The sequence below is a fragment of the Oryzias latipes genome, chromosome 6 (assembly GCF_002234675.1).
Source record: "Oryzias latipes chromosome 6, ASM223467v1".
NCBI classification, from domain to species: Eukaryota; Metazoa; Chordata; class Actinopteri; order Beloniformes; family Adrianichthyidae; genus Oryzias; species Oryzias latipes.
Window position 1 is genome coordinate 19,058,980 of NC_019864.2, and position 16,010 is coordinate 19,074,989.

Consider the following 16,010-nt stretch of genomic DNA (forward strand, 5'->3'; position numbering starts at 1 on the left):
TGATGCCCAAAAAGTTTCGAGACGATTGATGAAATTTCCAACGACAAGTTTACGTTTGAATCCGGTGGTAAAGGTGTTTTTTATAGAAAATTCAAGATGGCCGCCTTTTCCCGAGGTCAAAGGTCGACGAAACTCCAGAGGTGATTATACACTTACGCTAGGGACATGCGAGTCAAATTTCGTCAAAATCGCTCGAAAAAAAGTTCATTTTTCCATATTGTGTAAAAACGCGAAAAACGCAAAATGGTAGATTTTGGCACAAAATGGCCGCCAAACCGTAGGTCGTGTCGCCATCACGTAATGATTTCAAAACTTTCTTTGGATATACCTGACAAAGTTATCTGAGTTTCGTTAGCCGATTCTTAAAAATAAAATCCGAAAAATTTTTTTTTAGCCGAGTCAGCACTTTTTTTTGCGACGGTTTTTTGTTTACCACGGCCACATTCCTTTATCGATTTTGTCATGCGTGACATCGTTTTGTTCAGTGTGGGCCAGGGTATCGCATATTTCAGTTTCAGGCTATTCCGATAAAATATGTGCGAGCTAGCTAAAATGGCGACGGTTGCGAATTCGCCACGTGCACGCGTTTCAAATTCTACAACTTCTAATTCCAACATTTTGTCCAGAGTAGCTTGCCATTGATGCCCGAGAAGTTTCAAAAAGATCGATAAAAATCCCTAGGACGAGTTTTCGTTTGTATCCGTCAATAAAGGTGCTTTTTTATGAAAATTCAAGATGGCCGCCCCTTCCCAAGGTCAAAGGTCAACAAAACGTCTTTGGTAGTTGTAGAATCGTGTTTGTGGCATGTGTATGAAATTTCGTGAAAATCGCTTGAACAAAAGTGTAGTTTTCCCATATTGTCAAAAAACACGAAAATCGCCATTTCTCTGAGTTCGCCACAAAATGGCCGCCAAGCCGTAGGTCGTGTGGCCATCCCATAATGATTTCATAACTTCTTTGGGATATCTCCAACACGCGTGTTTTGGTTTCGTAACTGTATTTCAAAATATTTTTTTTTGGCCCCATAAGCGATTTTCGGCCCATTCATTTTTTTTACGGGATCGCTCGCCGTGATGTCATCGACTTCGGGGGGGTGGCGTTCTCTTTGCCGAAAATTCATTTTCAATTTATCCCAGGTGTGTGCCAATTTTGGTGAGTTTTCGGGTATGTGGCGGGGGTCAAAATTAAGCTCAAAGACGCCGTTAGTGTGCAAGAAGAATAATAATTAAAGCCGCAAGCGGCGTTGTATGGCCCGCAGACGCAACCCGCCTTCCACGCCCAACTCTACGCACCACCGCCCTCACCGCCCTCACTGCCCACTTTTGATAATGGCTAGTCAAAACGGCATATGCTAATTATGCTAACTATGCTAGCTATGCTAATTTGGCTAAAAGTTTTAGCATTGCGATCAGCATCATCAACTGACTCAGAAAAACACATTACTTAAAATGCTAATTATGCTAACTATGCTAGCTATGCTAATGTGGCTAAAAGTGCTAGCATTGTGATCAGCACCATCAACTGACTCAGAAAAACACATTACCTAAAATGCTAATTATGCTAACTATGCTAGCTATGCTAATGTGGCTAAAAGTGCTAGCATAGCGATCAGCATCATTAACTGACTCAGAAAAACACATTACCTGAAATGCTAATTATGCTAACTATGCTAGCTATGCTAACATAGCTAAAAGTGCTAGCATAGCGATCAGCATCATCAACTGACTCAGAAAAACACATTCCTCCATTGATGAGAGCTATATGTCATATGTTGGTAAAAAAAAAAACCTTTTCCAAAATGGCGGCTTTTTTGTTAATTTTATCTCCATAGCAACCATTTTATGTTTTGGTCCCCTCGAGAGGACGAACAGATTGACGTCAGTTTTGGACAAATCCGTAAAAGTAAATTTTTTTTTGTCCTTAGCAACAGTGGTTTTATGCTAACCACGCCCACATTCCTTATATGTCCATATCCAGTGTTTTTCAATGTATTCTGTTTCAGGCATTAATGCATGCATTAAATTTTCACTGTTTAGTATTGAAATGCATGGGAGTTATAACAGTGCGCCACTTTGCTAGCTTGCTACGCGTACGCCGTTCAAAATCTACAACTTCTAATTCCAACATTTTTTCCACAGTAGCTTGCCATTGATGCCCAAAAAGTTTCGAGACGATCGCTGAAAATTCCAACGACAAGTTTACGTTTGAATCTGGTGGTAAAGGTGTTTTTTATAGATAATTCAAGATGGCCGCCTTTTCCCGAGGTCAAAGGTCGACGAAACTCCAGAGGTGATTGTAGAGTTACGCTAGGGACATGCGCGTCAAATTTCGTGAAAATCGCTCGAAAAAAAGTTCATTTTTCCATATTGTGTAAAAACGCGAAAAACTCAAAATGGCATATTTTGGCACAAAATGGCCGCCAAACCGTAGGTCGTGACGCCATCACGTAATGATTTCAAAACTTTCTTTGGATATACCCGACAAAGTTATCTGGGTTTCGTTAGCCGATTCTTAAAAATAAAATCCGAAAAAAAAACTTTTTGCCGAGTCAGCACTTTTTTTTGCGATCGTTTTTTGTTTACCACGGCCGCATTCCTTTATGGATTTTGTCGTATGTGACATCATTTTGTTCAGTGTGGGCCAGGGTATCGCATATTTCAGTTTCAGGCTATTCCGATTAAATATGTGCGAGCTAGCTAAAATGGCGACGGTTGCGAATTCGCCACCCGCACGTGTTTCAAATTCTACAACTTCTTATTCCAACATTTTGTCCACAGTAGCTTGCCATTGATGCCCGAGAAGTTTCAAAAAGATTGATAAAAATCCCTAGGACGAGTTTTCGTTTGTATCCGTTACTAAAGGTGCTTTTTTATGAAAATTCAAGATGGCCGCCCCTTGCCAAGGTCAAAGGTCAACAAAACTTCTTTGGTAGTTGTAGAATCGTGTTTGTGGCATGTGTGTGCAATTTCGTGAAAATCGCTTGAACAAAAGTGTCGTTTTCCCATATTGTCAAAAAACACGAAAATCGCCATTTCTCTGAGTTCGCCACAAAATGGCCGCCAAGCCGTAGGTCGTTTGGCCATCCCATAATGATTTCAGAACTTCTTTGGGATATCTCCAACACGCGTGTTTTGGTTTCGTTGCTCTAATTTGAAATATTTTTTTTTGGCCCCATAAGCGATTTTCGGCCCATTCATTTTTTTTACGGGAACGCTCGCTGTGATGTCATCGACTTCGGGGGGGTGACGTTCTCTTTGCCGAAAATTCATTTTCAATTTATCCCAGATGTGTGCCAATTTTGGTGAGTTTTCGGGTATGTGGCGGGGGTCAAAATTAAGCTCAAAGACGCCGTTAGTGTGCAAGAAGAATAATAATAATAATAATAATAATAATGAAACGAAGCAGAAACAATATAGAAGTTTTTGCAGTCAGGTGGCCTATGTATTTCAATGCGGCCTGTCTTTTACTATAGGCTGGGCATGTCTTTTTGGCTTTAAACCCGTTCTTTGAGGGCTTTTTGGGGCTTTTTTGGTTTTTTGTCGTCATTTTTGCGACTACAATTTTGACGTTTGTGCGTTGGTGTTGTGCGTGTGTGTGTGTATTTTTGTTGTGTTACACAATTGTCGTGTCGTTTTGTGCTTTGGGCGACTTTTGACCCCATTTTTTGGCGTTTTGACGCGTTTTTTTGACGTTTTGGACTTTTTGAGTGTTCGACCCTCGTACCAGTTACAATATGGTCCTTGCACTCTGTGAGTGCTGCGGGCCATAATTAGAAAATAAAAGGGAGAGAAGCTACTTTACCTTCTCAATGAGCAGATTGGCTTACCTGCAATGTTTGACCGGAATTTCTCAAAAATGTTTTTGAATCATTACATCTAACTGTAGCATCTACAAGACATTCCTGTGATCAACACTGCTTACTTAATTATCTGTGAGATACATGCATAAATACACTTTTGAGTTTCCTTGGACCTATTCAAATCTTAACTAAAGGCACTCCAAATCGCAGTTAACTTCACAGTTTATGGGTTTTCATCAGCCTTTAACATCAAATATACAGTACATGTACATTTTTGGACTGTTTTTGCTTAAAGAGTTGTTTTCTCATTAGACTAATAGTTTTTTATTTTAGCCAAAGTAACTCCCACCCAAAAAAAGCCAAATTGTTCAGTTTTAAGCAAAATAAAGTGATTAAAGGGATTTTACACAAAGAGGTCGAATTGTGCGCATCCAGCATGCACACTTCCTCCAGTATACAGGCATGCTGCTGGATGACTCCTGCACTCAGTATTGATAAACTTCCAACTAAAAATACGAAATAGTGAGAGGATTGCGCAGCAGAAGGGTTTACAATAAATAACTGTGCGCTGCAGATGTGAACAACACAGTCTGTGAGATAGGTGACTCGAAAAGAAACGCCATTCTCATGCACGTGCCCATTCATTTAGGCCTAGTTAATGGAAGACGTGGACGCGCTTTTCCTATTCTGGGGGAATTACGTCATCGCTGATCCAGGTATGTGCTGTATGAAATGCTCTTGTGGCAGTTTGCCTTTCGTTGAATCTTGCTACCTTGCGTGGGTCTGTGGAAGACAAAGTCGCAGGTTTCAAAATAGGCCGTTTTAAAGCCTAATATATTGGGTTCTTTTTTGTTTAAAAATATTGTAATTACTGGAAGATTGCGTGGAATAACAAAATAGACATCCAATCTCAGGTTTTATTTACAAAATAATAACAACTTCAGAGGAGTTTAGAGGAAGAACTGTGCGTTTTGACCGCATGCAGCCGTGTGGGGGCGGGCCACTACGCGCGCACTGCGAGACGTGCGGGAGCGCCAGCGCGTCGGCCAACTGCCTGCCTCGTTCTGCTCACTGATATCTAAAAGAAGAGCCGATCTCCCCCTCCAACGCCAGCTGGATTTAAAGGTTTCAACAGAAGTCAAGCGGATCGTCCGAGCACCACCATGGCAGCTTTGTCCGGCGGAGAGACGTGCGTCAAATATTTGATGTTCGCCTTCAATCTTGTCTTTTGGGTAAGGCGGAACTAACATAGATTCTCACGCTCAACGCGTCTTGTTTCTATGCAGCCGCGTAACTGTGAGCAGGTTTTGCGCCAAAATAAAATAATGGATCATGTTATTTGGTGTCAGATCACCTGGTTACGCAGGACTTTGTGATTGATGCTAGTGTGCACCACAAAATGCGAATTATCCCAATGTGTGAGGAACAGTCTACAGAATAATCCCCAGTGGCCAAGTGACCCACTTCCATGGCACAGAATGTAGGACCCACTAGAGATTGCGCGCATGGCATTCAATACTCGCATCGAGGAAGGGGGCACACTTTAGTCTAATACAGAATTGAACCAAAGTGATATCAATTAAGACTGAAAAAGCTTATGCTTTAAACAGTCTGTGTGAAATCTATAAATATTTAGGACATGATCTGTAGCCTAAACCTACAAGGCGTGCCATACCATGCGGTTTCAGAGACCGCATGGCCTTTTAAGAACATTTCTAATTTGTGCAACTAAATATGGAATCACTCTTTCATTATGGATAGTTTCCCACAGTGTCCCCACACATGTAAATTTTAAAGCAAATCAGCTGGCAGTAATTTCAATATCTATTTTTGTTTGTGCTGTGTTTATCGCCATCCAGCATAGTGTTTAATATGATGTGAGATTTTAGTGTGTCTTAACTTCAACCGTCTCGGCTGCAAGAAAATCAGTACCTGAAGGGTTTCACTGGCTAGATAATAAATAAGGCGCATATAAACCTGCAACAAAACAAAGGAAGGAGAGAGAGGGGCCAACATGTTGCTGTAAAGTTTGTGTTAAAGCATTTTTTTTCCTGCCACTCCCACGAACTTCATGCCAATCAGGCGGGTGGAGGCAAAGCTTTCATTTTCCTATGGAGCCCCAAATTGTTCATAATTGAAAGAATAAATTTGACCTCGTGCAATCACACAATCAACCAATAAATCTCTCATAAATATATCAAAAGATCATGCAATTGTGAAAAACCTGCACACAGATTTTAAACTGGCCATTATATTATTACATAATTTTATTTTGCTTTGAAAAACCTGTTCATTAAAATATCTATTTTTAAGCATGTTGAATATTATTATATTTCTATGGCCTTTTCCCTTTTTTAAATATTTGGATTTCAAAATCGATATTTCAAGAATACAAGGAAAATTGTCTTTAACCTCTTAAAGTTAAACATTTACTGTCCCGCACAGACTGTTGAACTCTAACAGTATAATAAAGCATGAAGAAAGTGCACTCAAGAAAAAACAAAAAGAAAATGATATCCACACCATCCACTGTGGAGTGGATGGTGTGGTGTCTCTACTTAAATTTGTCGGTTTCACAGCACTTTTACTGAATTTAGCATCATCATTATTTATAAGTGGGAAAATCACTATTCTAAGGATAAAAAAATGCATTTTTGGATGATGGATAGCTTCAAAACTTAACAGGAAATTATTTATCCCAAAAGAGGTTCCTGGTTGTTGGTGTTGGTAAAGGCCATCCTGGATTGAAAGCAGGACAGAAAGAAGCCGCAAGTGAGAACAGATTCCAGACGGAGCCCATCAGACAGCTGCTGACAGTTGTCTGATTATATTAACTGATGTCGATAGCGTGAATCATACTCTATTGTTCTGTAGACAAAAACATGCTTTTGTTTTCAGCTTGCAGGCACTACTGTTTTAGCCATTGGCCTGTGGCTGAGGTTAGACCCACAGAACAAAGTCCTTCTGGAGGAAGAGAATTCTCCATATGCTTTCTACGCAGGTAAGATGCAAGTTCCCTTATTCGTTTGTTATGTGAACCGTAGGCCTCTCTGTATTCTTCACTGTGCTGTAATGTTTGTACATGCAGGGGTCTACGTACTGATTGGTGCTGGAGCTCTTATAATGGTGGTTGGCTTTCTTGGTTGTTGTGGAGCAATCAGGGAGTCACCCTGCATGCTAGGAGTGGTGCGTACATTTTCTTTCAAAACTGGTTTTAATACATATACTTGAAACCTTGTGAGCTTGATAACACTTGTTTGATGTCCTGTGGATTTATTATCTAAAATTTGAAGCACATGCCTTGATCAAAACTGTCTCAAGGCCACAAAAGCGTATTTAGATTCTCTGTGCTTGCTCCCTCTAACTTGACTCATCAGGCCATAATCTTCTTGAACTAAATCTCTCCAGAGGAGGGGCCTGTGATAACAGGGTTTCGCTACACTCAGCTGACCTCGCATGCCCACACATGCGCACCAAGAGCAAGCACCCAAGCGTGCAGAGCAGGCAACAATCAGCTGAAAAGATCTTTTTCCTGTCTTTACACAGTTCTTCTTCTTCCTTCTCATCCTCTTTGCCATTGAAGTAGCCGCTGGAATTTGGGGATTTTCAAACCAAACCAAGGTAAAGTTAACAAGGAAAAATAATGTGTTGAGAGTGTTGGTATGATTAGAAAAAGTCCAAGCACTGGCACAACACGTTTAAAGTCCCACTACAATCATGTTTTGATCAATTTTGTAAGCATTCCCAGTGGTCTTATATTTATGATTAGGCTGTTTTGAGACAAAAATCATTTTTAAAAAACCTGCGTTGTTTCCTTGGACATAGTTTCTGCATAGAGGCAGAAGTTTATCAAAAGAGGTTGTGGGCGGGACTGTTGGCACAGAATAAGCCTGCGCTCATTTCTTATTAACCTTTTGTTTATACTCCCTCCCACTAGGTTCCAACCCAAAGCTAAAATTAGCAGTCGAACAAAAATGGCGCGCAATATCAGAGTAATCCAGCCGTACCGTTTTGAGTCATATGGCAGCTGGGACGAGCAAAACAAAGACGTTCATGCATCTATTTCTCTACAAGAGGATGAATCAGGACGGAGGGAAACTGCATTTTTGTATCTGCTCCTGAATTGACACAATTTGAATAAAGAAACACTAAAAAAATGCAGTTTTAATTTTAATCATCTCTATAAATGTCCTCCATAAGATAAATGCTCTGAGAACATGTTAAAACCAACAAAAACACAATTTTCATCAGAGTGGGTCTTTAAAGCTCTCTCCATGTGCAATGTACCAAATACATCATTTCAGTTTAAAATCAGATTAATTGCAGATTGTACTTTGCTCTTTGTATGCTGGTGCAGGTAGTGGAAGACATATCAAGCTTCTACATGCAAACGTACAAAGACTACACGTCTACAGGGGATGAGCGAGTCAAAGAAACACTGCGACTGATTCAAGCACAGGTAAACTGTATTTGAACTGTTTCTGCTTCATTTAAATCTGCTTAGACAATGGTCCGAGTAAATACTCAATCTTGATTGGCTACTGGGTGTGGATTTAAAAGTGACAATGGCCAGTGATAATGTGCACCTAAAAAAGAAGTTCCGGTCACGTAGCCCAAATGTTCTATATCACTACGCTGGCTTCTTTGAAACAAACTTTTGCTTCATTTTATGGACAAAAACAAGCGGTAAGAGGTGAACTGTCTCTCTGAACTGATGCTTTATTTAACCTATAATGACCATCAGCATGTATATTGCAGCTGTTACCATGACAACATGCCAAACCACGTATCCGGTACGTTGCTTTTTTGTGATTTAAACCAAAAAAATAAAAAGAATAAAGTACTTAAAATTGATTGAATTTTTTTTAAGTTACCATAAGCGGGATAATGGCTTTTGTAGTGTCCATTATCAGAAATTAACAGTTTCCGCAAAAGCAAGGCTTCCCCGTCGTCCGTTAATTTCTGATGATGGACACCTCGTCCACCATTATCCCTTACTTATTTCCTGTGTTTTACTTTTTTTTTTTATACAAATACTTGGCTATAAGAGAAAGAAAGAACCCGAATCGCTATCAACTGAAGTTTTTGCCCCTGCAAAAAGAAATGGCATAAGCTGACTCCGAAAGCGGCCGGAAAATATCCTGATACGCCGAGGAAGATAAATGCTGAGAATAATTATCATCCGGAGAAGGTTTTTAATGTGAATGAAACCGGTCTCTTCTGGAAGAAGATGCCCACTTACACTTAACTGATGAAGGAGGAAGTACGGGCTCCTGGTTTTAAGGCACAGAGTGACACTCCTAATGTACAGACTATTGCTCTGTATTTAAAAAAAAAAAACCTTTATGTTGAATTCAATTACAAGGTTCTTTAATAAAGGTTTTACAAAGCATCAAAAGTATTTCAGAAGTGTTTTTGATGAGTAAGAATCAGTGACGGACATTCCTCGGCCGCAAGGTGGGGGGTGGTTCTCCATAGTCACGGATGTCTCTGGTCCCCAACCCCTGTGAATAAGGGGGGGGGATACTGTACTTCTCTGTAACTGGACCTGCTTGTCACATTCCTACAGCATGTCTTATTAGTTCATCATTATTTTTGTTTGTTTACAGCTAAAATGTTGCGGCCCAGGAAAAGATACGGACGAATCTTTTAAAGAAACTTGCCCTCGTGGAGAACCGCTTGAAGAACTGCTCATTAAGGTACCAGTGTGTTTGTGTGCGATTTAGTTGTATTAAGGATAAATAGAAATGTTATTTTTACCATGGTAATTTGTTACAGAGTTGTCCAGATGCTATTGAGGAGGTGTTTGACTCTAAATTGCACATCATCGCAGTAGTAGGCATCACCATGGGAGTTGTTATGGTGAGAAGCAGAAAAGAATTCATAAAAACTCATGTGTCGGATGTTTTCTGGAGTCTTCACAATCCAGAAATAACTCATTCGGACATATGACTTTTTTCAGGTGTTTGGGATGATCTTCAGTATGCTCCTGTGCTGTGCCATCAGAAAGTCTCAGGAGGTGGTGTGAACCTACCTGAGGTCCCTGTTGTTGCATGATGTCATTCCCAAAGACACGCGACTCTCCACTGCCAAAAAGAATCACTGCTTGTTTGAAGGGGGTAACCCTATTAATATAATGCATCAGTTATAACTGTGCTTCTGATATAATTGTGATGTGTTTCTGCGCTCAACTTTAGCGAGGGTGTTATCTGTGCTTCAATGGCAGAGGAAAACACAAATGCGTAATTTTGCGGTCATCTGAGTGATATCCCTGTCTATTTTTTAAACTCGAAACAGTAGGCTTGCAGTTGGAGACAAGTCCCAAGACAGAAACAGAAAACCAAACGGGACACACTGCACATTTACCAATGATTTGTCTGAAATCATTTACGACAAAAACCCTCTCAATGATCTTGGTGTTAGAGTAGGATTTTGATTACAACAAAGTGACGACTTCTCCTTTAACCTGATCTCATTTTAATGGCCTTTATTCTTCTTTCCCCATATTTTTTAAACGTTCATGTTGTTTTTGTACTATTTGGCAATTATATCGGTACTTGTAGTTTGATCGTGTTTTGTATTGTCCTTTTTATTTGACAGTGAGTTGATTTATACTATGTACACAATGTTTCACAAAATGAAAGTACCAAATAAACTACGAATAAATAAAAGTTGAGTACACAAACTTCCAGCGCTGTGCAGCTCCTGTCTTTGAAGAGTGAAAGGGTGTGGGTGCCTCAATTTAAGAAAAATGTTTCCCATCACACGAAAAGGGGAAGGCCACCCCTAACTGCATTCACAAGTCTTTGATGTTGCGATTATCAGCTATGACTCATACAGAAAATAAACAAAAGCAACGCTGCCTTTGTTTCTGAATTCCTCCGTTAATTTGTAGGGGGAAAATGGTGATCAGGACGAAGGATGCACAGTAAAAGTAAACAGTGAAGTGGATGGAAAGTAGCAAGTCTAGTTATCGTCTGAATGACTCACCGTTTCCCGCCTCAAAATAATAACGAATTGCCTTTACGTTTCTATGATTACAGCCAAAGGAAGCACACTATAATTTAGCTGCTGACAGTTGCGGCTACCCTCCCAAACATCTCACCCCCGCTGTGCAGATAAGGCTGATTATTAAACGGTTGAGTGTCGTCGGTCAATGTGTCCATGTTATTTTGCCTTTACCTTAACTTGAAGGGCCACGGACAACGAGGAAAAAATATGAAGAGGCAAAAATTCTCAGGAAATCATTATTTCTGCAGCCTACTTTGTTCTTTAATCTTTCAAAACAAAAGTTGCAGTAATAGTCAGATCCAGCAGCCAGAATGCATCAATCACAGGTACTTATTCAGTATGCAGAACATATTTATATCTTCAGCATCAATCTCGGCGTACCTCTGCCATGTCTTATACGTGCCAGTGCCAGAGCGTAGCGGCTTACTTTCAGCCCTGCATTTCATTTATAACAAGATCACAAGTCAAATTCAGATCAGTATTAGTTACGCTTTAATAATCCATAAAATAAAACTATTAAAATATAGCTGTACACATCTGTAGAGGGAAAATATTTTTCAGCTGTATGATTGTCTGAGGGGCCGATGAGAATCTCAGTCTTCTGCTTCATCCTCTGTGCTGGCCCGAGAAAAGATTGTGTGCTTCTTTGATTGTGTGTGTAATGCGGTGCGTGTATGCAGCACCGTGTCCACTCGGAGAACACTGGTTGCACACTGGACCACAGCCAAAATCAGCTGGTATTTACAGGTGACAGATTCGAGGCCCAAGTCCACCATGGGCCCTGGCGTTGACTCTTTCAGTCCGAGGCTGAAAGGGTTAGAGGGATTTTGGACTAAACTCATAATCCTGGTTTGAGCCTGCAGAAAAAGTTTTGGACTGTGGGAGTAAATCTGGCGAGGAACACTCAAGAGGGCGTTAGCCAGGAGCTGCGAAACAGAAGGAAGTCCGTTTGTATCACTGGAAGGATTCGGGAGGGCTCTGCTCAAGAGAAATTCAAATGTCCCTCCTGCAGGTATTACACAACCTGGCTCAAACACACACTTCTTAAGACCATAGGGTTTGTTTGCTGTGCTTTGGAATGTAGGGGTCATATCTAAGGAGGCGGTGCCTTTGTCTGATTGTAAGGTCCCACGTGATGCTGTAGTTTCACTTGTGTGCTTGGGCTCCCAGGTGGTCATTAGCATGCACACGGCGTCACGTATTGCACATATATATTGGTCTGTCTGCCCCTCTCCAGGGCCGCAGATCACAAGGCTGCAGGGATTTACTTTGCTACTCTTTGGCGACTCACAGAAAGCCACCTGCACATACCTGTTAAACACAAAAAAAATCAGCTGTCAATCAAAATTGGTGCCAGAAAAAGAACAACAGCTTATTAAATAGAGCATACATTCGTGTCACTGGTTTGTTTTTGTTTTCAGGTTAAGAATAATCAACATTTGTTTACCTGTGGCCTCCAAGTAGGATTGGTCGACAGAACGAGAGTGCGGCAACGTGCTCTAGCTGAATGGTGCAGCCGCGTGAAACCGGTGTGACCCCACTTAGCTGCACAAAGAGAGACAGCTCCTCTTCACTGACACACTCCACGAGGCTCATGTGTGCCTGTGTGGCTAATGCCACGGCCGCATCAGACTGCTTCACAGCTGACAAAAGCAGAGAGACGCCCAAACTCTGCAGCTCCGCAATTACGCTCTCCAGTGACCTCTCTGTCCAGGCGCTAAAATGCACAATACTGCTCTCCGGAGTTACCCCGCCCCCATAGCCCAGCTTCAGCACGTCTCCTGTACTCAGCAATATTGGCTGCATGTAGTCTGTGAAAACGACCACTTTTACTGGCTGCTGTTTGCTTGGGAGGCACGGTGTAGCAAAATCTCTGTGAATCACCTGCCCTTCGATTAAACGCGAAGAGCTGACAGGGAAGCCGGAAACAGGCGTATGAAGAGCGGGGAAGTTATCACTCAGAAACTGAAATGAGATGTAAGGAAGGTCACTTTTATACTTCCAGCGATTGAGCATTTCGCACGTAAGTTCGCTTAAATAGCTACAGTGCACATGACTAACACGTGTGTGGAAGAATGAAGCCAGAAGTAACCTGCCGCTGTGTGTTGTGAAGTCTTCAAGTGACACACAGAATCCATATGGGACAACGTTTACGGCAATAAGGTCATCCAGGTCTGATGACACAAGTTCCAGCAGTTTGTTGGCGAAGTATGGAGCAGCAGCAGCCTTTGCGGCTTCTGTGAAGCCATACGCGTGAGACGCACTGGGCCCTCTGCTCGTTGCTTTAGAAATCCCTCTCAGTAACGATGCCAGAAGCAGGATAAAGGTTTTAGATCCATCGCCTGTTCCTCTGCTGTGTTTCCAGACACTCTCCACCACCACCCTAATGAAAGAAACACACAGCAATGTCAGACGGGGGAAAGAAATGGATCAAACTAAGGGGATTTGTACTGACCTGGCCAGAGGATGCTCCAGATGCAGCGCAGAAAGAATGCATGTGCCACTACGGCTCAACATCGCCTGTCCTGTGTCTCGGGTAAAAAGCACCTGGCCTCCCTCAGGACCGAAACTACGAAGGACGACTGCCTCCAGAGCTGAAACGATTTCTAAGACCTGTTCCAGGGGAAGACGCTCTGATGGAGGCATTCTCACACCCTGGATTTGACAACATAAAGAACAGATTCTCGCTTTCAAAAATGAAACAGTCCATAGTGAGACACACTTTACAGTTTTGACTGCATCAGGTAAAGATCTAACAAATATTTTAGAAAGTTACCCAGCGGGACATGCATAAAGAATAGCTTTATTAGCTATTCTAATCAATCTTTTAGCACCTCAAGCTGTGCTAATAGGAGAACCACTTTTTATAAATATTTGGTCTTCAGGACAATGCAGATAAATGATTTCAAACGACCTACATTTTAGTGGTGTAAGGTAATGTAAGTTTTTTAATCACATATTATTATAATTAAAATTACTTTAAAACTCAATTAAAAGACAATAGAGCAAATAAAAGTCTTTCATAATGATCTAAAAGGGTTTGTTTTTAGCCTGGAGTAGAAGCCTTTCTAGTGTCATCAGGATGACTGTTCCAAATTGTAGCTGCATGAAACTCAAACGCTGCTTCACTGTGTTTACTCCTCACTCTGGGCACCAGAAGAAGGCCTGTTCCTGAGCTTCTCACTCCTATCGGTGGTTCATAAGAGTCCAACATGTCAGAGATGTACTTTAGTGCTAAGCAATGGAGAGACTTGTACACAAAAGAAGACATTTTTAAAAATCTATTCTCTGGAGTGATGCAGTCAAACTGCATATTCCTAACATGGCTTATAGGTTTTAGCAGAAGACTTCATAGTGTGAACAATACCCTTTAGTTTGAGTTTAAGAAATCAGTGATTCACAAAGAAAATACCAAGAACATCACAGCCATGTCTTTTTTGTTTCAAAATAGCAAAAACCTTCAGGGTCTCCTCTGACAGCAGAGAACGAAAATCTAAAAAAGAAAGCGTTGCTGAACAGAATTAAAAAGAATATTATATATTTATTTATTGATTTTTTTTTTTACAGTTCACACTATATGAGATAAAGTTAAATATTCTTTTTTTTTAATAAAACAAAATGCAAGAATTAAGATAAAAAATAACACCTACATCAACACTTACAAATACTGTAAATATAGCTTCATAAAAATATTTCAGGCTTGACTTGAACTCCACAGTGTATTTGCAAAACATATATAAATATATATTTATATATAGCATATGTATTATTTTTACCTAATCAATGTAAATTGTTGCATATGTAGGTGCCTTTCAAAATGTTTGTGCCCTACAACATACACTACAAACTCAGATAAACATGTGATCCTAATAAAATCCATGTTTTTTAACACGTTTGCCTGGACTACACCAACAGAATCTCAAACATAAATTTTCCGTTTCTTTTCTGTGATTACTCCAAAACAGAAAAAATATCCAGACTGCGCATGCGTCCTCTTCCATGAGAAGTCACTCGTTTTATCTAAAACTAGCAAAGTCTTTGTTGTGTTATTAAGCTCCTTCACGGTTTTCAGCAGTACAACGCTTTGTGTATTAGCGGAGCGTTTATCAAAGAGCAGGAGGTGTTTGGTGTTCATGCAAAAAATTGCTAATTTTCATCCAATTTGACTATTTTGAGATAAATGGTCTTCGTAGAGATGCACAGTCGAGTCGGTTATGAGAGACTTGGCGAATGAACCCCATCACAGAGACTTATGGCACACAAACAACTCCTTCGGAAAAAAGAAAATCAACAACTGACTATCTTATGAGATTATTTACTCACCCGCTTTATGCTTCCCCCGGTGCCTAGATACGGAACTTATTCTTTTTAGTTTGACGACAGACAGTTACTAGCAGAAGACGAATTACCGCCATCTAGTGGACTGGAGGGGGGATTGAGCATTAGATTAAATATAACAGAAATGCTGCATCGGCTTTCCAAAAGCTCAATAACTCCATTTTGACAACACAATAGACAATATGTTAATATACAGCAGATACAGGGAGTAGTTTTTATTATTATATTTTTTATTATTAAAAAAAATTAAAAATTAAATTAAAAAATTATAAAAAAAAGTTATTTACAAACTGAAAAATGTATTTTTAAATGATCAATGTTAAATTTTTAATTCATAATGAATTGTAAGCTTAAGATTTAGTGAACAGAGTGTAAGTATAATGGATTAATGATATGTCATTTAAATAAAAAATGTTTATATATATTCTTTAACTTACATTTTCTTTTTTAATTAAATAATATGTTTTCCTGTTTTATGTTTAATTTCACATTGTAAAGTTTTATTTTGAAATTCTGTCTCTTACAAATTATCAGATTAAAAGTTGAATTGTTTTGAGGGTGTAAAACGTACAACCCTCCAGAAGTCCATCTCAGGGGAATGTTTTCCACATCAATATACACTTTGTATGCATGATGAAAAAATACAAAAGTATTTTGAAAATGTCTCATTTAAATGCAAAATAAATTAGCATAATATTCATGGAAGTGTAAGTTTGGGTCAGTTTGGTGTTCAGTCCTCTTTCCTTATTCTTATAATCAGGGTTACCACTTATACCCTCTCTATATGTTAAATTTGTGCTACTGAAATTGCAAGCAAAAACCCAAGGGCAAAACAAATTCTAGTTTCCTAGTGCATTTTTTC

At 40.0% G+C, this 16,010-nt stretch overlaps 2 protein-coding genes across 2 annotated transcripts; one reads left to right on the plus strand and one right to left on the minus strand.

Moving 5' to 3' along the window:
* Window positions 1–4,613: 4,613 nt before the first annotated feature.
* On the plus strand, window positions 4,614–10,488 carry LOC101173781 (CD9 antigen). The gene is made up of 8 exons (XM_004069663.4): window positions 4,614–5,031; window positions 6,698–6,800; window positions 6,888–6,985; window positions 7,346–7,420; window positions 8,157–8,258; window positions 9,409–9,498; window positions 9,578–9,661; window positions 9,762–10,488. The coding sequence occupies exons 1-8, from the start codon at window positions 4,963–4,965 to the stop codon at window positions 9,825–9,827; spliced, it is 687 nt and encodes a 228-aa protein (XP_004069711.1). The 5' UTR covers window positions 4,614–4,962; the 3' UTR covers window positions 9,828–10,488.
* A 797-nt stretch (window positions 10,489–11,285) lies between these two features.
* Window positions 11,286–15,198, minus strand: bbs10 (Bardet-Biedl syndrome 10). The gene is made up of 4 exons (XM_011476151.2): window positions 15,134–15,198; window positions 13,266–13,465; window positions 12,258–13,193; window positions 11,286–12,121 (listed from the first exon to the last, which is right to left on the minus strand). The coding sequence occupies exons 2-4, from the start codon at window positions 13,454–13,456 to the stop codon at window positions 11,404–11,406; spliced, it is 1,845 nt and encodes a 614-aa protein (XP_011474453.1). The 5' UTR covers window positions 13,457–13,465; window positions 15,134–15,198; the 3' UTR covers window positions 11,286–11,403.
* Between the last annotated feature and the right edge of the window lie 812 nt (window positions 15,199–16,010).